Source organism: Apteryx mantelli, chromosome 10, assembly GCF_036417845.1.
Source record: "Apteryx mantelli isolate bAptMan1 chromosome 10, bAptMan1.hap1, whole genome shotgun sequence".
Lineage (NCBI taxonomy): Eukaryota > Metazoa > Chordata > Aves > Apterygiformes > Apterygidae > Apteryx > Apteryx mantelli.
This window is the reverse complement of record NC_089987.1, coordinates 1,562,079-1,584,950: the sequence shown is the minus strand read 5'-3', so window position 1 is coordinate 1,584,950 and position 22,872 is coordinate 1,562,079. Positions and strand designations below refer to the sequence as shown.

The 22,872-nt window shown below is 51.4% G+C and overlaps 1 protein-coding gene across 2 annotated transcripts; it reads left to right on the top strand.

The window, feature by feature from the left end:
• The first annotated feature begins 233 nt into the window (after positions 1-233).
• TCF25 (transcription factor 25) lies at positions 234-21,503 on the top strand. 2 transcript variants are annotated; one of them, XM_067302337.1, is made up of 18 exons: positions 234-416; positions 2,719-2,886; positions 4,612-4,686; positions 6,870-6,994; positions 8,580-8,645; positions 9,790-9,872; positions 10,430-10,560; positions 13,178-13,277; positions 14,222-14,315; positions 15,532-15,624; positions 16,041-16,146; positions 16,618-16,777; positions 17,877-17,964; positions 18,548-18,706; positions 19,441-19,531; positions 20,238-20,317; positions 20,951-21,023; positions 21,257-21,503. In XM_067302337.1, the coding sequence occupies exons 1-18, from the start codon at positions 237-239 to the stop codon at positions 21,416-21,418; spliced, it is 2,034 nt and encodes a 677-aa protein (XP_067158438.1). In that variant the 5' UTR covers positions 234-236; the 3' UTR covers positions 21,419-21,503. The 2 variants fall into 2 exon arrangements, with proteins under 2 accessions (XP_067158438.1, XP_067158439.1); XM_067302338.1 differs by lacking the exons at positions 234-416; positions 2,719-2,886 and adding an exon at positions 2,910-2,933.
• Positions 21,504-22,872: the final 1,369 nt, after the last annotated feature.

Sequence of the window (22,872 nt, the reverse complement as noted above, 5' to 3'; positions counted from 1 at the left end):
GGCCATGTTTCCCCCGGACGTTCCGTCCCTGCACCATGTCCCCCCTCCCCGAGATATATTTCGCGCTGAGGCGGCAGCGCGAGGCGCGAGGCTGGTCGCAGGTTGCCGCATTGCGCCTGCGCGCGCTGCAGGGCGGGGCTGGGACGCGCCGGCGCGGGGAGGCGGGAGCGGCGCGCGCAGGCGGGGCGGGGCGGGGCGGGTCTGTGGCGCGCGCAGGCGCAGTGCGGCGCAGCTCCATGTCGCGGCGGGCCCTGCGGCGGCTGCGGGGCGAGCAGCGGGGCCAGGAGGAGCCGGGCCTGGGTCAGCTGGGCCTCGCCCCCGGCCCCGGCCGCTGCCAGGAGCCGCCCGGCCACGCCGCTGCCGCCGGGGGCCGCAGGGGGCCGGCTCGGCCCGGCGTCAGCAACCGCTTCGAGCTGGTGAGGGGCGGCTCGGCGACGGCGGGGGAGGGGAGGGGGCGGCAGTGACAGGGAGGGGGCGGCTGGGGGGACAGTGACTGAGCTGACAGAGACTGGGAGGGGGCAGTGACTGAGGTGACAGTGACTGGAGGGGTGACTGGGGGATGAGTAGGGGGCAGAGACTGGGGGGACGGTGACTGGGAGGGGGTGAGTAGGGAGCAGAGACTGGAGGGACAGTGACTGGGGAGGGGGCGAGTAGGGGGCAGAGACTGGGGGGACGGTGACTGGGAGGGGGCGAGTAGGGGGCAGAGACTGGGGGGACGGTGACTGGGGAGGGGGCGAGTAGGGGGCAGAGACTGGGGGGACGGTGACTGGGAGGGGGTGAGTAGGGAGCAGAGACTGGAGGGACGGTGACTGGGGAGGGGGCGAGTAGGGGGCAGAGACTGGGGGGACGGTGACTGGGAGGGGGCGAGTAGGGGGCAGAGACTGGGGGGACGGTGACTGGGGAGGGGGCGAGTAGGGGGCAGAGACTGGGGGGACGGTGACTGGGAGGGGGCGAGTAGGGGGCAGAGACTAGGGGGACGGTGGCTGGGAGGGGGCGAGTAGGGGGCAGAGACTGGGGGGACGGTGACTGGGAGGGGGCGAGTAGGGGGCAGAGACTGGGGGGACGGTGACTGGGAGGGGGCGAGTAGGGGGCAGAGACTAGGGGGACGGTGGCTGGGAGGGGGCGAGTAGGGGGCAGAGACTGGGGGGACGGTGACTGGGGAGGGGGCGAGTAGGGGGCAGAGACTGGGGGGACGGTGACTGGGAGGGGGCGAGTAGGGGGCAGAGACTGGGGGGACGGTGGCTGGGAGGGGGCGAGTAGGGGGCAGAGACTGGGGGGACGGTGGCTGGGAGGGGGCGAGTAGGGGGCAGAGACTGGGGGGACGGTGACTGGGGAGGGGGCGAGTAGGGGGCAGAGACTGGGGGGACGGTGGCTGGGAGGGGGCGAGTAGGGGGCAGAGACTGGGGGGACGGTGGCTGGGAGGGGGCGAGTAGGGGGCAGAGACTGGGGGGACGGTGACTGGGGAGGGGGCGAGTAGGGGGCAGAGACTGGGGGGACGGTGACTGGGGAGGGGGTGAGTAGGGGGCAGTGACTGGGGAGGGGGTGAGTAGGGGGCAGTGACTGGGGGGACAGTGGCTGGGAGGGGTGACAGTGATGGTGGGGCAGTGGCTGGGTGGGGGTGACCAAGGTGACAGTTGCTGGGAGGGAGTCTGGGGAGGGGGTCAAAGGGGGATGGTCCCTGGGAGGGGGTTGGGGAGAGGCAGTGACTGGGGACAGAGACTGGGGTGTCACTGAGAGGTCTGCAGTGGGGGGTGACGGGGGTGGTGGCAGCTAGCTGGCCCCTGGGGGGAAGGGGGTCATGGGAGGCAGTGACTGGAGGGTCTGGGGGGGTGAACTGAGGGTGACTTGGGGGTTTGAAGAGGAGGACACTGGGGGTGGCAGTGGGTTGAGCGATGGAGAGTGGCCTGAGGGGGCAGCAACAGGGGCTGAACTGGGAGGAGCTGGATGCACTGGGAGGAAGTGGAGGAGCTGAGCAGTGCAAGCTGGGGCAAGCATGGGGAGGGGGGCTGCGAGCGTTCAGGCTGAACGAGAGGGGCTGCGCTGGGGGGGCAGAGCATGGGACGGGGGGGGGTGTGTGGAGCAGACAGGTGTTGTTGGAGCTGGGGCTGAGTATCGGGGGTGGTCAAGCGGGGGATGAAGCTGTCCTTGGCAGCGTTCCTGCCACTCTCCCAACCATGCAGGATCTCAGAGCTGAAGCTCTGGGGTCACGTCACCCCTCGTGGCACAGATGGGTCCCTGGTGGAGCAGTCTGGTCCCTCCTCTCTGGGCACCTCGGCCAGCCCCAGCGGTTCTCTTGGGCAGTGGTTACCTCTCCTTCCCCAAGGCTTGGCTACGTGAGTGTGGCCAAGGCTGGTTTTGGATTCTTCCCAAAGAAGAGCAGAGTCCAGAGAGGGCCGTGTTTTTCTGCCGCGGTGCTGTGTCGTGGGCACTCTGTCATGGCCCTGTGCTCCCTTCTGATAAGTCAGTGGATGTTAGGCCATTTCAGGTGCTCACTAGGCAACACTCTTTAGGTGAGCCGTTTTCCCCCATCCAGCTGCTGGAGAAGGTGACTGGGGAAGCTGAGCCCTGCTCTGCTTCTGTCACATTTGTGGATTTTTCCTCTTTCACTTCCAGATGTGAGCAGAAGAGATCTCTGAAGTTCTGTCCTCCTGGAAGCAGGAGAGGGCAGAAGCTAGCTACGTGCTGCTGTGTCTGCATCTTATTCATCTGTTTGCACAGATTACCAATGAAGAGCCAGAGGATGACCCATCATTCAGAGAGGAGCGAGTAGATGCCAGGTTCAGAGAGCAAGATGTAGCAGAAGGGAACAGTGGAGTGCCTGTAACTGAAGAGACAGAAGGTGATGGACAGAGGGATGGAGAAGATGCAGATCAGCAGGACCAAACGGTAACTAAATTGCAGTTATCTAGTGATGATGGCTGTAGCCACACAAGGTATGGAAAGAGGGCTGCCACATTTATTTTCCTGTCTGTGTTTGAGCTGAGCAGCTTTGTGTTAGTGACAGAGAAGTGTTTCTTTTCACTCGTGGCTGGGTTTTGTCACAGACTAAGAATGTGAGCATCAGGGGCAGGGACACGTGCAGGGAGCTTAAAAATAAATAAGAAGTAGATGCATGTTGAACGTTTGTTCAGAAGTGCAGGCTGTCCATATTCCCCGTTTGTACCAAAGCTTGTACCAAAGCTTGTACCTTGCTGAGTTAATGCCCCAGTCCGTTAGCTGGGGGGTAACGAGCCTACACACTAATTGAAGTTTTGCTTCAGAGAGCAAGTGAAAGATGACTGACTGACTGATTTCATGTTCCTTTTGTTCTTATTCCTGAATTGCTGCATAATCCGACCAGGCTCTCGCTGCGGGCTCTAGACCTGGAAAGAATCAGCAGTATGGTGCTGAGGGTTGTGTTAGGAAGCCTGTAGAATACGCAGGTGTTTCTGCCTCAGATCCAGGGGGATATTTTACAGCTGCAAAGGGGAAGTTCCCAGAACATCTCCCTGAGCAAGACCTTGTGCTGTTTTTGCTGCCCATGTGTCCTCATGAGCACTGAGGTTATGCAAAGCATGTGGGAAGGAAAGCACCCCTGGGATTCTGAAACAGAGATTGCTTCTCTGCTTCCTTCGTTGCACAACTAACTAGCTCTACATTGTGGACGGGGCTGGGCTTTTGGGTTAATGTTCAGTGAAGCATTTATTTTGAAGAGAATGATGTGAAGAACCCAAACAATGTAAATTAAACATCAAACTTCCTTCCTTCTTACAGTATTTTGTTCTCATTTTCTGTTAAGAGCCCTTCCTGTAGTCTGCCCTGGCCCAGACAGTTTGCTGCAAAAAAATTTCAGAGTACACCTGCTTTTTCATTTAGGGTTTCCCAGATAGCAGTGAAAAAGCAGGTGTACTCTGAAGTTTTTATGCAGCAAACTGACCGAGCCAGGGCCACGCTGGAGCCCTCAGCATGTGTCTCCCTGTCGCATGGCAGAGCTGAATTGGGGCTGTGTATGCCCCTGGTTCTGAAAACAGCTCAGGAGCTTTAGAGCTGTTACCGTAATGCTGTTACCTCTGTAGAGCTGACGATCCTAAAAACGCATTTTTTAGCTCTGTGTGCCTTGGAGAAGGGCTGGTACAGATAACAGCGTGCCTGTCAAGTTGGAGAATGGTACGCAGTGTCGTGAGCTGAAGTAGTTGCATCTGCAGTGAGAGGAGCCTGTACTGTGGGATGCTTTCAGGCAGCTGTAAGTTTCTGTGGTAATCAGAGAGACTGCTGAAACCGTCTTGCTCACTGGAAAGACAGAAATCAGTTTACGCTCGGGAGTAGAAGGATGAAACATTTTAGATATGTCGTATTTGGAAGAACTGTTTCTTCTCTGATTCTGTAGCCTTAGACACATATGAGGTTCTGTTGAGATTTAACCCTTACATTTGTGAACCCTTGGTGCTTTCCTCTATTTTTTAACTTGTGTCTTGATTTCCGCTTGCTGGCAAACTTGAAAGATGAATACTGGCTTCATCTGAGGGACCTTTTGATGTGCTGATCCCTGTGGAAACACACTTCTCCCCCTTGCAGCGTTCCTCACTGCATTCCGTGGACATGCTCTGGCAGTTGTTTCTTTTATCTTTGCAGCCTATGTCAAGTAACAAGCCACGAAAGAAAAAAAAGAAAAGGAAAACCAAGAAAGCTTCAGCAGGCGAGACTCTGGTATGTCTGCATTTGTTCTGAGATTTAGCGGCCCTGCTAATTTCTGCATTAGGGTTGACAAAATATCAATACTCACAAGGTAGTAGAAAATGTTTTGAGGCCAAAATGCTCCCTCTTACGTAGTGCTCCTTTAAAATTATGAAATGACAACAACAGCTTTTGATTATAGTCCTTCAAGCAAGTGGGACTAGCTCAGGTCTGCCGCAGATGGTTAGAGCTGGAATCCTCACAGCAGCATCTTCTTTCATCTACGCTTTGAGGCTTTGCACAGGAAGAGGCTCTTTAGGAGTTGGGAGAGTTTTTACATTTTTATTATACTTTGCTTGCCCTACGTAAGTAGCTCTTCCAGCTCTGCAGAATCATACAAAGCTCTTGCTGTCAGTAAGCAATGAGTCACGTTACCTTTGCCTGCTTCTCCATGCGCAGCAATGCACCTTCCTCTCTGTGGTTTGACATCTAATAACTAAATGCTGACAAGAGCATCTGCCGGTGTCAAATGCATTATCAGCAAACCTGTTGCCAGGTGCTCTTCCAGTGGGACTTGTTCCTGTCCTTTCAGTGATGAAGGGAACAAGGGGGACTGATTCGCTTTGACTGAGTTGTATACCCCTAACGAAGTGCGCTTGAAGAGGGTTAAGAACTTCACCCAGTGTCTGTGTTTGTTGGGGATTAAATTGTAAATTGTATAAGACACATTTTTATATTGAAGTATACTTTACATACGTCACATAGGCTAGGCAACTAAATGTATTGCAGTCATTGATCATTTAAATTCAATAGAAATAAAATTATTAAAGTGATGAAATATTTTCTGCTAAGGTTTAAAAGTCTTAACTGTTCACTTGGGGGAAATCCTTTGCTAAACCTATTGAGCCATGATGTGCTGAAATGCTGAGCTGGCCGTTGTGAGCAGTGACTGCCTGTGCAGGTGCCAGGCTGCCTGCCTCCTCCCAGGGAATTCGCCCAGGTAAGTTCAGGAGCTGCTTGCTAAGGCTGAGAAACCGATCAGTGAGTGACATGGCAGGAAAGCCCGTTTCTTCTCCCAGTCCAAGAATAATGGGCAATAGGATGACATCTGCCGGCTCTAAGCTCTAGGCAGACTTAATCCCCGGAAACAGGCCGTTTGATTTGGTAACTAGAAATAATACTACCTTTGTTCGATCGCTTAAATGCAAAACACATTATGTATCCACTACACACAGTGTGGCTATATTTAGCTAATAAAGGCAAACTCAGAATGCTGTTTATGGGTTTTGAATGGAATTCTACATTCCACCCACGCACATCATGAGGAGAAAGTTAACTGGCTACATAAGAAATGCATCACTTGCCATTTGGGGGAAAATAGAGAAAAATATGAATAAAAGTGTTATACAGCTGTTTAATGTGTGTTGATGGAGTATATTCTCCTGGTTATCAGCAAACTGGGAAAGTGACCAATTATTACATTAAAAATGGGTTAAAAACCCACAAGTGTTTGATATCTTATCACAAGGATCACAGCAGTAACTTAGTGCTTCCATGGGAAGCAGACAGTGAAGACTGATTATTTAGATATTTATTATTAAAATCAGCACCCCAACATTTCATTGTATTTTAGAAATTAGAGATTGTAGTTTAAATAAATTAGAGCATAGTGAATGATGGATAGAAAGGAGCAGACTAGAGACCAGATACGCAGACTTGTAAGCTTTGTGTTATGTCAGAAATGACTACTGTGGCCATCTAGTTTGGGCCCAGAGCATGAGGTCTGCAGAAAGCCTGCCAACTCTTGCCCACGCTAGGTATGTTTACTAGCTGGCGCATCCAGACTCATGACAGTGTGAAGAGCAAAAGGCCTGTGATACCTTGAGCAAGTGGAGAACGGCGGCTGGCACTTCTGGTGGCAGTCAGGCAGTGAAGGCAGGCTCTGGGGTGGGATTCCTGTGGGAAATGAAGAGCACTGGGTGGAGAGCAGGGGGCCTCCACTGAGAGAGAGCGCATGTGCGCACCGGAGGTGGGAGATGGGGTAGCGGCTGGGTGAGAAGTAGGGGCTAGTCCTCACCAGTATTGCACAGAGTGCTGGGATCGGGACAAGCCAAAAGATCTGGAGGCAGCCGGGTGTGATTCCTTCTGGGTGACTTGTGTGCAGCAGTGACTCATTCCGTAACAATTACATTGTCTTTGCATGTGCATATCTTAAGGAAGACAATGACCTGGAAGATATCGACAGCCTTCTGGAGAAGATCGAGGATACCAATGGGCTATCGCAACAAACCCAAAGCGGAATAATTGCTGACAGCAGGCCTCTGCTCTATGTAGAGCACAGGTAGTGCTTTCTTTGCTTCCCGATTTTGGCCTTGGATGTGACAGGGATATCTGTCCCACAAGAAGGGAGATAGGACACTGCCTGTTTAATCTGGCTGTGAATTCAGGACCTTACTTGAAAGGGGTTGTGCTAATGGTTGTGAGGGCAGCCCCATTTCTAACCACTGTTTTTAGAGCTATCTTCAGTTTTTAGTGCTGACGGGTATTTTCTGCTCTTGTATCTGGTTTGAGTGGGTAATTGGACCAGAATGACCTCCAGAGGTCCCTTCCAGCCTAAAATATTCAGTGATTCTTTGTAGAAAAATTTCTACAGAGCTGCTGAAAGCCTCAGTGCATAAAGCTTTGAATTCAAACTAACCTGCTCAGATATCTGCCTGCATTCAAGTCAGCTCCTGTGAGCAGCAGGCCCCAATACTGCATGTGCTGTCATCTAAAGAGGGCTAAACAGTACCAGGAGCTATTTCACCAGGAAAGCTAGTTAGACTTGTCTAAGCTTTTCCCCATGTGACCGTCAACAGAAATGGACTAAGTGCCAAGTGCAGCCAAAAGCTGAGGAGTGAATTGGTCTCAGACTAGAGATTCATCACATCTTGGCCTATATTCCACTGGAACCTGTTTGAATGGGCCAGTTGTTGGGTCCAGCATGTTGCTGAGCCCTGGACTGGTGCAGAGACTGGTAGCTCTTCCTGTTTCTGGGAAGAACATGCACATTTGTAGGCTGGGACAACTTGTCAGTCCAGGTCTTGAAACCTCCAATCACACTGTGTCAAAATTGAATCTGGCCTGGTGGGCACTCATTGCTAGTTCAGCCTGTTCAGGGACATTTCAATAAAGCGAGGAATGTTTGCTTACCTAGAGATGTTTTTAACTTTAGTGACTTCTCAGTTCAAATAAACATGAGTTGTAAACCTTTGAGAACTGGGTAATCTCAGAGCAGTTAAGGGCTGGCAGTACTGGATCTCTGCCTTCCTCTTCCCTCTCTTTCTTTGAGTCTTCCTGACCGGATGGCAGAGAGAAACCCTTCTTAAACACATCTCACATCTTTGGGCCAAGCATTAGGTCAAGAAACTGTAGATGTCATGCTTTGACATAAGATATCTCTTTAAAAAATTCGTTTTATTCCTTCCCAGCCTTTCTGCCGTGGTTAAGGTGCTTGCCCCCCATTGCACGTTGTCACTGCTGCTCTCAGCAGCAGACATCTCATGTCTTCCAGACACAGATACCCCAAGCACGCTTTCCGGAATGGAGGCTGTCCATGGGCATATCCCAGGCTAAGGCCCCAGGTGCCCTGGAGAGGGCAGTAGAGGTATTCCTAGCTCAGCACCATCTTTGGAGCAGAGCACAAAGAAAGCATGCATCTGGCTGAACAGGGATTTGGATACCTCCTGTTCTGACCACTACTTTTCAGTCTCCTTTCAGTGTGTTGTGTCAGATCAGGGGTGTGTCTGACAGTTCAGGGGCTTCCAAAGGCACTTCAGAGGTACAGAATACTTGGCGTTGATGAAATGGGATAGAGCGTGACATCGGAAGACTTTTGTCTGTGTTTAACCAATGGTGGGTTTTCTTTCTTGTTTCAAACTTTTCAGAAACTTGAATCCAGAGAATGAGTTGAAGAGATACTTTGGGGCTCGGGCTGTTCTTGGTGATCAGAGGTTAGTCCAGAATTTAATATTATCTTTTCAGAGTCTGAGACAGTGTGTTTGTCCTTCCCCTGGTACCACTTACTGAACCCCCAGTGCCATGACAGTGCAGGAAACTCAGGGCACTGATGTGTTCAGGATGTCTTATTTATTTAATAGTGACAATGGGGATAGGATAATATTTTTTGTGACGTTCCTGAGGGAGAGTAAAGTTCCTTCAGACTTCTGTTAGTGGTTGTTTTTTGTTCTGCTAATTTTCCCTCTCATTATTGTCAAATGCCCTTCTGAAGTCCTTTTGCTCAAATTCATAGAATATTGACTGTTAGATGTTTCTTTCTCCAGCATTTGTCATTTGTTGCTATTCCAAAATCTCTGATGTTTTGTGGAGTGGGACCTGAATACTTTCCAGGTGGTCTCGTGCACTTGCTCAGAAGGACCCAGAGAACCCACTGCTTCTTGGGTCTGAGATTTCTATGCAATTAGGTATTTGCAGTGTGGCTGATACTATCCAGAAGATCCCTGCTTTAAGGAACTGGTCAAAAAATGTGCACATAGGAAGGGTGTAAGCTCAGAGCACTGATGGCGGAAGAAGAAGCCTTCTCTGAAGGAGTCTGTGGAATAATTAGGCTCCTTCAAGGAGAGATTAGAAACAGAGGTGATATCGAGTGCATGAGGAAAAAGAAATAGTCCTTTACCTAGGGAGTATGTGACTTTCTTTGAGTAGTCTTGATTTATGAGTTCCTCTTGCCCTGAACCAATACATTGGTTGCACCTGTGAGTATAGCTTAAACTAAATCAGTTGACATTTGAAGGCCCTCCTGGGAAGGGCCCTTTAATTTGTCCTGGGAAGCCGTGTGAGGCAAAGCAGCAACTGAGAACTTGGCAGGAGTAAAAATGGGGGAAAGAAGCTATTGAAGTGGAAATGCTGGAGGCGCTGGCTGGCCCAAGGAGGAATGGTAAAAGTAAGGAAAAGCCTAAGTGGAGGTATGTAGTGCCTTGAAGGCAAACATGATAAAGCTCTGGCCAAAAGCTCCATGTGGCCCGGCTTCAGCTGAAGAAGCAGTTTTCCCTGAATCATCCTTTTTTTGGCTGTTTTTTAGCCCTACTCATTCTGGTAGTACAGAGAAACTGTGACCTGTTGTGTTTGTTTCCTTAGGCCAAGGCAAAGGCAGCGCCAGTACGTCCGCAGCACGTGGCTGACAGCTCCCAAGAACACCTGGCCACGTTACAGCAAAACAGGTGAGGCTTTCGCCGCTACCTCCTGGAGCAGCGCTCTGCTGCTAGCCGACGGGGTGCGTCGCTCCTGTGCCAGTGCTGGCACAGACATCTGCTTCTGCCTGCCCGACTCTTCCTAGAGCCTGAGTGCACGGAAACTGGAGCTTCTTTCATCAGCTGCCAGGCCCAGGCTTTGCACTGGCTGATGCAGAAACCAAACTGCATGTCAGCTGATGGAAATATGTCCTTTCTCAAGGGGGAGAAGGACTTTCTGTCGTATTGTATCTTAGCATTTGAGCTTTTTTTCTCCCCCCTTGGAGTTTGCAGGTGATATGTACTTCCCTTCCCACAGCAGTCTTGCTGGGTTGTGAGAAATATGTGTGGAGAGAGCAAGTTGTCTGGGCTTTTGAGGTGGGTTTGGGACTTTGGTTCATGGGAGGAAGAAAAGGAGTGAAACTCTGGGGATTTCTGAAAATACACCTGGCTTTGGACCCAGTGATGTGAACAAGCTTTCCATGTTTTAAGAAATGTTGCGTCACAGGCTGCAGCAGCGGTACCCACGTCTCCCGTGCACTCTCTAGGTATCGCCATGCAGCTGGTGGAGACAAGGAGGGGAGTGCAGTACTTCACGTTTGAGCACCATCGCGAGTACCAGCAAGTGCAGTTCAAGTTCCTGGATGCTGTGGAGTCCATGGACCCCAACAACATTGTGGTATGTTGTGAAGTTGGGATGCCCATGCTGTTACATCCTGTGCTTCCTGCAGCCCCTTTCTCTGGCAGGCGAGGTGGGCTGATGCATTCTAGTGCTCATTTTTTGGCAGTCTCATTTTGAGTAGTGGTGTCCCATGTGCATCTCTGCGTGGGGCAAGGCAGCTTGCCGACCTCTGTTTTCACCTTTAAATAATACAAGTGACCAAAGTGGTGCAAATGAGATCCTGTCCCTGGTGACCAAGCCTTGGTGGCTCTGCCGAGAGAGCATGTCAGGTAGCCATTTGGAAGAGGAGCCTGTAGGAACTGGACATTTGGCTGGAGGGGTAGGAATAAAGCTCCCTTGTCTCAACTCTTCAGCTGGGAAAGGAAAAATATTGTATAAACTGTTCTTTAACAGGGAATCTAAACTAACAGTTGTTCTATTTATAAACTCTTGCATAGATGAAAACTGTGTCTTTTCTTGGTATTTCAGCAAAACAGTCTTTGTGTTGAAAGTTCTTCAAGCGTGTCCAAGCTCATTAAACTGTATGGTAACATTTATAGTTTGTAATGATAAGCAACAGTGAAATTGCTCTGCACCCTACTGAACCATAATTGAGGTATTTTTGCTCTGAAAACCCTGGCCACGTGAGCTCGGATACATGCACTAGAGAAGTTTCTTAAAGAGGCCATTGTCCACTGAATAAAACTTACTTCCTCCCACTTTCCCACCCTCTGCTCATAGCCACTGCTCTCTTGAACTTATTGATTCTGCTTTTAATTAGACTGAAGCATTCGTATTAAATGATGCAAGATAGTTCCTGTGCAGTAGTACTCGACCTGGGATCCAGTCCTGAGGCCAGGTCAAATATGGACTCGTGTGGATGTGCAGAGCTGGACAGGTTTTCTGTGATGCATTTCAGTCCTTATGTTCCATCTCTATAAAGTGGCCTGGCTATGTTTAAAGATGTTCCTACAGCTTTAGTCTTCCCTTTCTCTTTCAAGGGGAAAATCTAATAGACAAGGGTTTGATGATGCTAGAAGTACTTCAAAATCCCCAACAACTTACCTGTGACAGCCACAATCTCTCTGTAGCCTGAGCCCCTATCTGCTTCACTGCTATGGTTGCATGCAAGATACAAAACATTTTTTTTCAGGGTCAGGGTCATTTTTTTTCTTCTGCTTTTGCCAGTGGGTTAGAAGGGTCTTGTTGGTGAAGCTTTAAGTGCTTATTATTAAGAGCATTTTTCCCATCACTATGATACTGGATTTTCCATCCCTTCTGAGAAGAAGGGCTGGATGGGGACCTAGAGAAAGCAATGAGAAGCAAGTTAGGCAAGTGGCCCTGAGGCAAAGGCACTGGGCTAAAGCAGCCTGGAATATGAAAGCTGTATACTGTAGGTGGGAACATTGGCCATCACTCTGCAGATGTATGACTTGTGGAATTTTTGAAGACATGTTTTTCATTTTGGGGGAGAAAAAAACCTAGACATTGAGGAGTTTTGACGTAACTCCAGTATTTTCATATTGAACCTGAGTTTTAAGTACTTAGTAAAAATAGGGAATGTGTAATATAATTAGTGAATGAAGAGTTCTTTGAGGTATGGTTAAGCTTATACTTCTGGTATTCACAAGCCTGGAAAAAACATTTTATTTCCATTACCATTCAGGACCTGAATCCTGAAATTTTAATAGATGTGTGAAAGCATCCTCTCAGTGCCCAGAGGAGAGCAAAAGCCTAATCAAATGTTAAGAATTGTTAGAAAGGGATAGAGAACAAAACAAAGATGTAATTATACCTGGTGGCTGCATCTTGAATATTCTGTGCAGCTGTGGGCCCTCCACCTTCAAAAGGATGTAGCAGAACTGAGAGAGATTCAGAAAAGGGCAGAAAGGATGATCAAAAGCCTGGCACAGCCTCTGTGCTAGAAAAGCGGGGTTGGCTGGGATTCCATTCGGAGGGAGGTGCCTGAGGGAAGCTGCGACAGAGGTCTCAAATCCTGCGTGGGGTGGGGAGAGATCTAGCTGCTGTCCTTTCTAACACAAGGACGAAGCCGACAGATTCGGATCGAAGGAAGTTCTTCGCAGCGTGCATTTAAGCTGTGGATAGATCTCTGTATCACAGAGTGTGGGCGCAGAAAAGTTACCCGGGTCAATAAGTGAACAAATTCATGAGAGGAAACTCCACTGAAGGCAATTAATATAAGATGGCATCTCTGACAGTGGGAGTCCCTGAACCCCTAGTGGTTGGCAGCTTAGAGAGTATGCTGGGACTCATCCCGTTCTCCTGTTTCTTGTCCTCTTTCCCAGGCATCTACTTCTGGAGACAGGGTGCTGGGCAAGATGGACCTGTAGCCTGACCCAGTGTGGTTGTTTTTGTGTTGTTTTAATCTGTAATTTTAGCCTTACAAATGAGGTATACTATAGCTCAAGGCTGCGCTATTAACATTAGCTCTCTGATGGTGTGGGACAGGATTCCTTTGCCTTCAGACCTAGAGGCAAGAATAGTCCCTTTCTCTTATGTGCTATATCAGGGTATTTGCCTTCCTGCCGTGCTTACAGAGCTTGCCTTGTAGGCAAAATGCCCCAGAAACCAGTGATTTGTGCCATCACGTAACCAAGCTCCTGCTCTTCTGTAGCTATTGCTTCAGATGAACCCGTACCACGTGGACTCACTTCTGCAGCTCAGTGATGTATGTCGCATGCAGGAGGATCAGGAGATGGCCCGTGACCTCATAGGTAAGAGCTGAAGTGAGGAGTAGGTGTGAGTAGGTGTGGTTCAGTTTTGTTATGGTTTCAACAAAGCAATAGCAAATTAGAAGGGTTTGTTCAGCTCTGTGTTGGTGACTGTGGCTGTGAGCATTCAGCCTCGTGCTGTCCTTCAGAGTAGCAGCTTTTGCTGGAGGCTTTTGAGTAAAGAGCACCTGGCATGCTTGTCTGTGGCAAAGCACATTGACTTTCACCTTTAAAATGAATGAAAGAGTTGTCTGGACAGCAAGAGTTGCTGAAATCTCACCTGTAAGAAGCCCCTTCCAGGAAGAGAGCCTGTTGACTTAGTAACTGTCGAGTACTGCAGTGTGAGGGACCGCTGCAGGAAGCCTACTCCATCTGCAGGGAGTGTGCCAACTCTCCAGGCCAGGGTGCTTTGCCTTCCTATGACCAGCATGTTAAGCTCTGCTCCTTCGAGCACCACAGACTGGAGTGGGGAAGGAGGCATTCTGGAGGATAGCTGCCCCTCAAACTGCTGTACTGCACTCTGAAGTGTTTGAGATGTGGCATTTAGTTACTCAGGTATGCGTTCTTCAGCATGATAGGAGAGGCCAGAGACACAGTGAGGACAGGATTTTTGGCTTCCACCTCTGAAGATGGTTGTGGCAGAGGCAATTGTAGCCCGGACCTCCTCCAGAAGAGTTACTTTTTGCAACCAGAGCATGATCTAGTGCCTGCAGAAGGGTAACAGTGCTCGCTTGCCTGGGTCTCTACTGGGACCACATATTCTACAGTAGTTTCACACCTTGCTAGGGAGTGAAACAAGCTTATTTCATGGCCTGTGGACTCCTGAGCCCTCAATAATTATCAGTGTCCCGGCCAAATTGACTGCCATATGGGGAACACGGGGGTGCGGGGAAAGCATGCTGTGCCGAGATGTTGGCATGCCCTGATGGTGTTCGTGCTGTGTGCAGAGAGGGCGCTGTACAGCCTGGAGTGTGCGTTTCACCCCGTCTTCAGTCTCACCAGCGGAAGCTGCAGGCTTGACTACCGGCGACCGGAGAACAGGTAGGTGGTTCACCTGCCTCCTGCGTGTCTGCTGGAGAGCAGTTGCCGGTGTGCTGATGGCCTACTTTGGACACGGAGACCCAGATTTACAGCATCTGCTGCGTCATCTACACTTGCAGGCGGTGGCTAGGGACCTTGAATGCCCCTTTCTGTCAGAATGAGTTTTGCCACTCCACTCAGCAGGCAATGGCAATGTCCCTTGGCAAAAGGGACAAAGGCGAAACATCTGTAAACACAGGCAGTGCTTGTGAGAAGGGCGCAGGTACTGGAGACACCAGCAGCTCTTGCTCTGCTAGGTCACTTCACTGAGAAAGACTGAAATTTTCTGTAAAGTACCCTCTTTCCTGAGGGATTTCTCATCTGAGCATTAGTTTTTCCTCCCTGTCAGTGTCCTTTTCAGTACAGTTATTACCTGTTACTGTAACAAGGCATTTGTTTTTGTCACAGAAATACTGTAGATTTAAGTCTGTGTTCAGTCTCCTGTGTGCTGTCCGCTCGGCCCTTGTTCCCAGCACTTGCACTTATCTAGGCCTGGCTGTTTATATAATATTGACAGTTATGCAGCTGCGGAGAAAGGTGACTTTATTCTGGGAATTTTCCAGTCAGCTGACCTAAGTAATCTCTCCCAAATCTCTATACCTTGAGTTTGCTCAGGTTTCCAGTTCCCGCTCGCTGACAGACTTTGTGCTGTCTGTTACCTGAACACTGTGATCTATATCTTACCCAGGTGGGATGTTAGTCCTTCCCCCCATGTACACGTGGTCATGCACACGCTGTGTCACTGTCCTCTCGTAGCACTGAGCAGGCTGGGACAAAGGCTGAGGCATGGTTGTGCTAAGCCTGCAGGATGCAGGCTTTAGGGATTTACTTATTTCTTTTGTCCTGAATCATCAGACCTGGTGCTGTGGTGTGCACAAGGCTATGGGGCCTTGCAGAGCAGAGGTGAAATAGGCCACAGTTTTGTCATCTCCCTGCTTGTACAATGGCATGAAGATCAAAAATCTGAGATGAGAATCTGGAGCCTCCTTTGTGGAGGGTCTCTGGTACTCTGTGTTGAAGCACTAGAATGGGTTTCCTGGGTCCTGCTTGGCTGCACAGCTGCACTGAGACCTGAGCGAGGAGGCGTTCAGGCTGACTGGGTTCCTATCCTTGAATGAAATGAGGTGCTCTTCTCTAAATTTGGCTTCTAAAACCTGTTCTTATTCTGTCTATGCAGAGCTTTCTACCTGGCTCTCTTCAAACACCTGATGTTCCTGGAGAAGAGAGGCTGTCCTCGGACAGCCCTGGAGTTCTGCAAGCTGATTCTGAGGTAAGGACCCCAGTGGATTGCTTCATCCACATTTCCTCCAGAAAAGTGAGGCCCTCTCCACTACTGAGCTGTGGGCCTGCCTGATACGGAGAAGGGCCTGGCAGAGCCCAGAATCTTTGCAGAGCATACGTGCAACAGTGGCTTCAACCTGCTGTATTTGTATGGCCCTTGATCTTCCTCCTGTGTGGTTGCATGGAGGGCCCATCACCCCTCTGCAGGAATGTGGACCCAGGAGGGGCAGGCACAGCCCTTCTGGCCATGTGGGGATGATTTTGTTCTCATCTCCATTTACTGAGTCATGGAAGCTTTCTGGATGCTGGTGGGAAAGTCTTGTTTGACTTAGAAATGAGGGCAGCTACTTAAGCTTCTGTGACACTTATTTTGGTTCCTCCCATTGTGCTTGCCTCTCTCTGAAGCCTTGATCCAGAGAACGACCCGCTGTGTGTACTGCTGTTGATTGATTTTCTGTCCCTTCGAGCTAGAGAATACGGCTTCCTGACGCGCATGTTCCAGGAGTGGGAGGTGAGTTGCCAACAGGCCACCCTGGCGAGAGACAAGGCAGAACAAGGAGGGAGCTCATTCCTGGAGCTTGGGGCTCTTCAGTGGGCTGTCTCCATGTGAGTTGGGCTGGAAGAGGGGGAAAGCTGTGCCATGGAGCATGAGGGGAAAAACACTTGTATCTCTAGAGCTGTGTAAAAGTTACCCCCTGCAATTTCTCTCCAAAGTAGACCCTCTGAGCTACATTGCATGTGGTTTTCATAACCGGCTTAACCCTTTGGGGGCTGTCTCATGGGCAGGCTGGCATCCTGAGGTCACCAGAATGACCCATAAAAGCTAGGGTGCTTGTTTTCTTGTAATCCTGGTACCTTCTAAACAGTTGTGTGAACTCAAAATTGCTTTCTCAGTTGTGGGAACACCAAGCCAAGCTCAGCCGTGTTGAGATCATTCTGCATGTCTTCATTTCTTACTAAATCTATCCCTTTGATCCCGCAGAGTCACCGGAATTTGTCCCAGCTCCCCAATTTTGCCTTCTCAGTTCCGCTGGCCTATTTCTTCCTGAGCCAGCAGGAGGAGCGCTCAGAGCTGGAGCTAAGCCAAGCCCGGGAGAGAGCTGCCCGGCTCATCCAGCTTGCGCTGATCATGTTCCCAAGCGGTAAGACTGTCCCCACCGGTAAGTCCGTCCCCACAGGCTTTGTCACTGTCTTCACCTGCAAAAGCAAACGAGGGTTTCAGGCAGTCAAAAACAGAAGCAACAGTTTGGCCGTGTGTTGCAAATGGTGTCTGCCACGGTCTGTGTGAGACAGGAGCCCAGACTCAGAGGGATGACATGGGTCATGCGGATCAGCAGTGACAGGTACTGCTGTAAGAGTCCAAGATGTACCTGCAGCCTGCCGTGGGCAGCGGTGGGGTTCAGCCTTTCTGCCCTGCACCTTGGCAGGGCCAGAGAGAACGAGCAGTGGAATCGGATAGGGCCGACACAGCTGTGAGTCTGCCATGTGTTAGGAAGAGATCAGCAACTGTTCTCTCTGCTGTTCACCCTCCTGTCAGAGCAGCTGATGCCCCTTCACTGTAGATAGTCACGGCCACGCGAGTTGAGGGAGGGTGAGAACTGAGATCTTGGAGCAGGAAAATGCTTTACCACAGGGCTCCTCGGAGCAGAGACAGCAAGTCTCTCTCAGCTCTCCCTCTAAGGCATTGCTGTGCTTTAGATGTGGTCTGTATGGGTACCCGTCACTCTTGCTTTTATCCAGTTAGGGCTCCTGTCCCTGAAAGGAGATATGCAGCCCCTCCAGGCCCAGAGGGGGGACACAGTGCCAGGGAGAGTGTGCCTTTATACGCAGGAACAACCAGCTTTTGAACAGAGCTTTAGTTTGTGTTGGCTGAAAACATCTTTTTTTGGTGCTTGTCATGGTGACTGAAATGAAACCCTTGTTCAAGTTCAAAGGCCAGCAGCATTAATTGCATAGAATTGCACCTTATTTCACTGGAAAAAGTTTGTTGGTGGTTTTTTTTTTCTTTCCTTTGGATCTGTTTCCATCATCCACACGGAGAATAAAACAGCATAAACTCCAGCTGTGAAGCTGGCAGCGTCCTCTTTGCATTGGTTCTCATTCAGTGCCCCAACCTGTTGGGAGACTTGCCCTCCCTGGATGGGGGCCTGTCTCTCCGCAGCCCTGGCAGGGTTGCCTGGTGGCTCCCATGGCACTTCTCGGCAGTCTGTTGAAAATGAGCTATGTGACTTTCTCCTGCAGTTCTTATGCCGTTGCTGGATCACTGCAGTGTGCAGGCAGATGCCAGGGTCACATCCCATTCCTTTTTTGGGCTGAACGCTCAGATAAGGTAAGACCTGGAGATGTTCTTATTAAATAGAAGGAATCAATTCTTCTGGTAGTGAGGCTCTTGCTTGCTCAGGCAGTTAATGGAGTTATAAACTGTGGAGGAGAATATCTACCCTTTCTGAATAGGACATGCTGAGAGGCTATCAGATGCTTTGATAATGGATTCCCATAAAAGCTTCCAGATAAGTCTCATAGACCTGCCTCACCTTAATATAGATGGGTCAGAAGTTCATACTGTAGCTTGTTGATACATGTAGTAGCAGAACAATGTGTGCATGCTTTTGGGGCAGGCTGTCTCCTGCTGGTCTGCGTTTCCCTGACACGTGGTCCTGTAAACACATGAATGGTCTCCCCCTCGGGTAAAGGCAGTAGAACTTTCATCGTATGGCTATGCTTGTCCCAAAAATAGACAGAGGCAGAAAAACTGGTGAACGTAGATGCAAATAGCAAAGCTGGGAGCCTGTGATTTCTCTCTTCATGTTCTCACACTGAAGCACAGTCCAGAGTTGAGCCCTTTCCAGACAGCACAGGTACCTGCAGGCAGGAGGAAGGAAGGGGCCCTGAATAATAACTGTCTCCTACAGCCAGCCTCCTGCCTTGAACCAGCTGACATCCCTCTACGTGGGAAGGACTCACTCCCTGTGGAAGGACCCCGCTGTCATGGCTTGGCTGGAGACAAACGTCCACGAAGTGTTATGCAAGGTGGATGCCAGGGACCCGCTGGTGGAGGAGTGTGAGCACAAGTAAGTGCGGTAGGCGGAGATGAACGGCTCTTGTACTGCACGTGGGTGCAGAAACACTGGGACAGACCAGGCCGGGGAGTTCTTCAGACGAGAGAGAAGTTCTCCTCTGGGCGGCAGTGACTTTGGTGCTGGCTCAGAGCCCCAAAGCTGCTGATGCTGAGGGTTAAGCTGTGACGCCAGGAAGGCAGAGGCTCTCTTCTTCCTGGCTTTGCACAAAGGTGAATTAAGAGCTGTAGCTCTTGCTCGTTGGGGAACGTGTGCTGCACTAGCTTCCTCCAGCCTCAGCTGTTGCGTGTGCCTTGGAAGCAGCGTGGAGGAGACGAAGGGGTTGTTATTGCCTGGGAGTGGCAGATGATGACTGCACTGGCTCGAAGGCATTTAGCACACAGGGCAGGCAAGTGCTTAGAACAACTTCCAGCTCTGAGAGGCTGGAGAGGGAGGCATTAAGTGTTGTCCTGAACTGAAATTCATTTGCTCTGCTGACCTGCAGAGAGGTGGTGAGAGATATCTGTGCAGTGTCTCTGAGCCTTTCTGCTCTTTCATCTAGAGGTCAGCAGCCGCTAAGCGACTTTGGCTTTGCCTTAGACCAGCTCTTTCCGATGTGGCAAGTCCCAGCAGAACCAGGGATGAAGCTGACTTTGCACCTGGAGAGGCAGAAAAGAAAAGCTTGTTGTGCTGAGGTGTGTTCTGTGCAGTCCCTCAGCAGAAATCCTCTGTCTCCCTTCCTGCCTTAGGAGGAAGATGCGATACCAGAGTGCACCCAGGAATATCTACCGACATGTGATCCTCTCGGAGATGAAGGAAGCCACAGCAGCTCTGCCTCTGGTGAGGGGTCTTAAGGCAGCACAGATGACGTTGCTGTGTGCGGTGTGGTGGCATTTGCATCCCTGTTACGCATGCAAATGCTGGGCATGTCTTAAACCACAGCCGCTGGAGGGGTCCCAGAGGGGACACGTAGAGAGGTTATTTTGCCAAACTTAGCAGTTCCTTGTGCCCCACAGAAGAAGGAGACTTCAGCTTGCTGCTGTGTCCCCTTGTGCTGCCCTTAGGATGCTGGCAGCAAGAACGCCGTGCTTGGTTCATGGAAATGCTGGTGCATGCTGTGCTGCTGCAGGAAAAGATGAGAAAGCAAGGTCCAAAGCATGTCCCAAACTTAGCGATATTGCACTGACAGCTAATGGAAGTCCCTTGGTCTCGCTTGTCATGGCTTGTTTGCCCAAGCAGTCCAGCATGTTTTCCACTGAGGTTTCCCATCCTGCTTTTGGGATTAGCCATGTACAAAGACATTCTGGCACGGCAAAAATAAACATCCACATGACCTCAAAGTGCCTTCACTGTTTGCAGGGTTTGCTGGGACACCTCAGATTAAGGCGCACAGGGGCATGTGTAGCTGTCCAGACTGCAGCTGGTGCCTGGCTCTGTTGCACTCCCCCAGATTAAGGCCTGTCCAAGTGGTCCGACTGTCTCCACGCCTTGGTGTTTGCTGCTGGCAGCAGCACAACCTTCACCTCTTTCTTTCTCCCCTCTCCAGGAGGTGACATCGCAGCCTGTGATGGGGTTTGACCCCTTACCTCCCTTGGACTCCATCATTTCCTACACCAGACCAGAAAGGTACCTTTCGCACCCCTTGTTTCTGCACTGGCACAGCTAGCGTGTTCCCAGCATGTATGCCTGAGTGCTCGGCGCTCAGAGCTGACGTTGTCACCGTCCTCCATGTAAGAGCCTGGCTTGTGGCTCTCACTGACAGGCAAATTATACAGGCAGGACTTGTCCTACTGCTTTTGCTTATGGCTGGTGGTCACCACCGGAGACAGCAGCTATTCACAGCCATTAAGACAAAGGCTGTTGAAAAATGCTGGTTGGCATTAGCATCTCTTAAATGAGGTGGTTTGGGATAATGCAGATTTAATCGCAGCCAGCCACAGCGTGCAAAGACTGTTTAGGTGAAGCTGGTACGTCTCACACACTGACCCTGCTTGAAGGAAACCTGGTAGCGCCTTTAATGACTGCTCTGCCCTGACGCTGGCCAGCTGCTGGCTGCCTGGGGCAAGCAAATCCCTGTGACTCCCCCAGCCTTGCTTTGGGGAAGCCTGACTGCCTGGGCCGGCTCGGGGAGGTGCTGTGTGTTGGTACTGACAGCGTGGTCCTCTCCAGCTTCTCTGCGCTGTCTCAGCCCAAATGAGGGCCGAAAGGTCAAATATCAAATTACCCCCTTAATGGTGTTGTGTGACTTTTCTCTTTCAGAACGAATCATCCATCCAATGAAAGCACTTTATCTCTCTTCTTCCGATCGCTATTGCCAAACTTTAACTTACAGGTATGTGCAGTCAGCTGCTGCTGGCAAATCTGAGCACACTTCCACTTTCAGTACAGGCAGAAGTATCTACTGCACAGTGTTTCTGCAAAGGGAGTGGCTCTTGGCATATGCAGTTCATAAACGTCAGGTTGCAGAACAGCCTGATTCTCCCTGGCAGGCAATGTTGCCTCGTTGCCTGTTTGCTGCAGACAGGCGGCTCCACAGCTGGATACTCTGGCTCTGCTCTCTTGCAGGGGGACATCAGACACGATGGGGACGAAGAGGCTGGAGCAGGGCAGGACCTTAACCAGGGGGTGAACAGGCTCATGGCAGCCATGCGGGACATGCTGGCAAACATCCAGTTTCAGGAGCCCCCACGAGACGACAATCCCGAAGGCGATGCAGACTGGGACTGAGCTGAGCGCGTGCATCTTCCACCATAACGCTGTGTAATCGCACCCCTGACTTGTGTCGCACTCCAATAAAGTCACACAAACCGGAGAGGCCTGCTCGCTGTGGTCTTTCCTGGTGCAGGGGAAGAGCTCTGGCCAGTGGAGGCTGCCGCTGTAGGCTCTTGACCTGTCAAATCTCTCGGCACGGGGCTAGGTACTACCTTAAAATGGCAGAGCTAATCTATAACATCCCTCCCCCAGGAGGGGAGGCGTGCTTAATGGCTATAGCCTTTTTTTGCCCTCTTCCCTCTAGCCCTTTTTGCTCTTTGCCACTTTCTTCAGGCTGAAGCTTCCTTCCCCCCTGAGACGCCCCAGGCCTTACGAGGGTTGCTGCTTGCCAAAGCGCGGGCTCAGTGGTCACTGCCGCAGTGCTGTCCCCGCGGGGTCTCGGGGCGCTGATGGACTGGGGCTGTGCTTGAGCTGCGACCCAGCCCTTGGCAGTGTAAAGGAACAAGCCGTGTTTGGGTGGGCTGCACCCCGGCGCCCTGGGTGCTGCGGGTCTCCCTGTGGGTCTTGCCGAGGTGCAGAGGGAGCAGCTCTTGTTTGCGATGCAGCCGTTGATCGTGCCGGGAGCAGAAAGGATGCCCCCTGCCCCCTTTTTTTGGTTTCTTCTCTTTTCCCTGTTTTGCTGCCTTCGAGCAGGGCACAAAAGGGTGCAGAGCCAGGAATGAGGTCAGCTGTAATAAAACTCTTGCGGGCAGCAACCATGAGCAAAAGCTTTTACATTTCTGCTGTGTAACAGTGTATGTGGCTCCCTAATGCTGAGCCAGGCTGTGCTGTCCAGAAAAATCCTCGCGCTCTGTTGCAGTGCCTGCTCCAGCCGCTGCCCGTGCTGCATCCGCTCCCGGGAGCGGGAGTCTCTGAGCACCGGCCATCAGGCGTCCCGCGCAGGGTGGGTGGGTTCCCACAGCACCGGGGCCGGGGAAGGCTGCCCCGAGCCCTCGGTCTGCGCTGGCCCGCACCCAAGCTCTGCGCTGGAGGCCCGGTCCTGCCCCTGGCACGTCCCAGGCAGGAGAGCGAAGGGGCTCTGCCCCACGGGGAGGAGCACCCATCCCCTCCCCGGGCTTGTGCCGCTGCTGCTGGCTCGGTTTGCGCTCTCCGAAGTTGCAGACTGGGCGTTTTATGGCTTTGCTCTCAAAGGCTCTGTTGATAAAGCTGAAGTTCATTGCACATATGGGTGCGCTGTGTAGCAGAGGAACAGCCAAGAGGGGAAGCCAGTGCCTGTGGGTCTGGCCTCCTCGTGCGCCCGTTCCCTGCCAGCCTGGGCTGCTTGCTGCCCAGGAAGACCCAGTGCTGGGACATGGTGGGGGACACCGTCTTCCCGGGGGGCTGGGGCTGAGCGCAGCCCTGCGTAGGGGCGCCCAGCTGGGTTTGCCTCGGCACCTGGGGCGTGCTGGAGAGCCGGGCTCAGCTCCCAA

Bases quoted from the DNA above. Each gene is read 5' to 3' on its own strand.
- TCF25 (XM_067302337.1), top strand. From the start codon at position 237: ATGTCGCGGCGGGCCCTGCGGCGGCTGCGGGGCGAGCAGCGGGGCCAG. The intron at 14,316-15,531 runs GTAGGTGGTTCA...CTGTCTATGCAG, and splicing joins TACCGGCGACCGGAGAACAG to AGCTTTCTACCTGGCTCTCT. The intron at 18,707-19,440 runs GTAAGTGCGGTA...TTCCTGCCTTAG, and splicing joins GTGGAGGAGTGTGAGCACAA to GAGGAAGATGCGATACCAGA.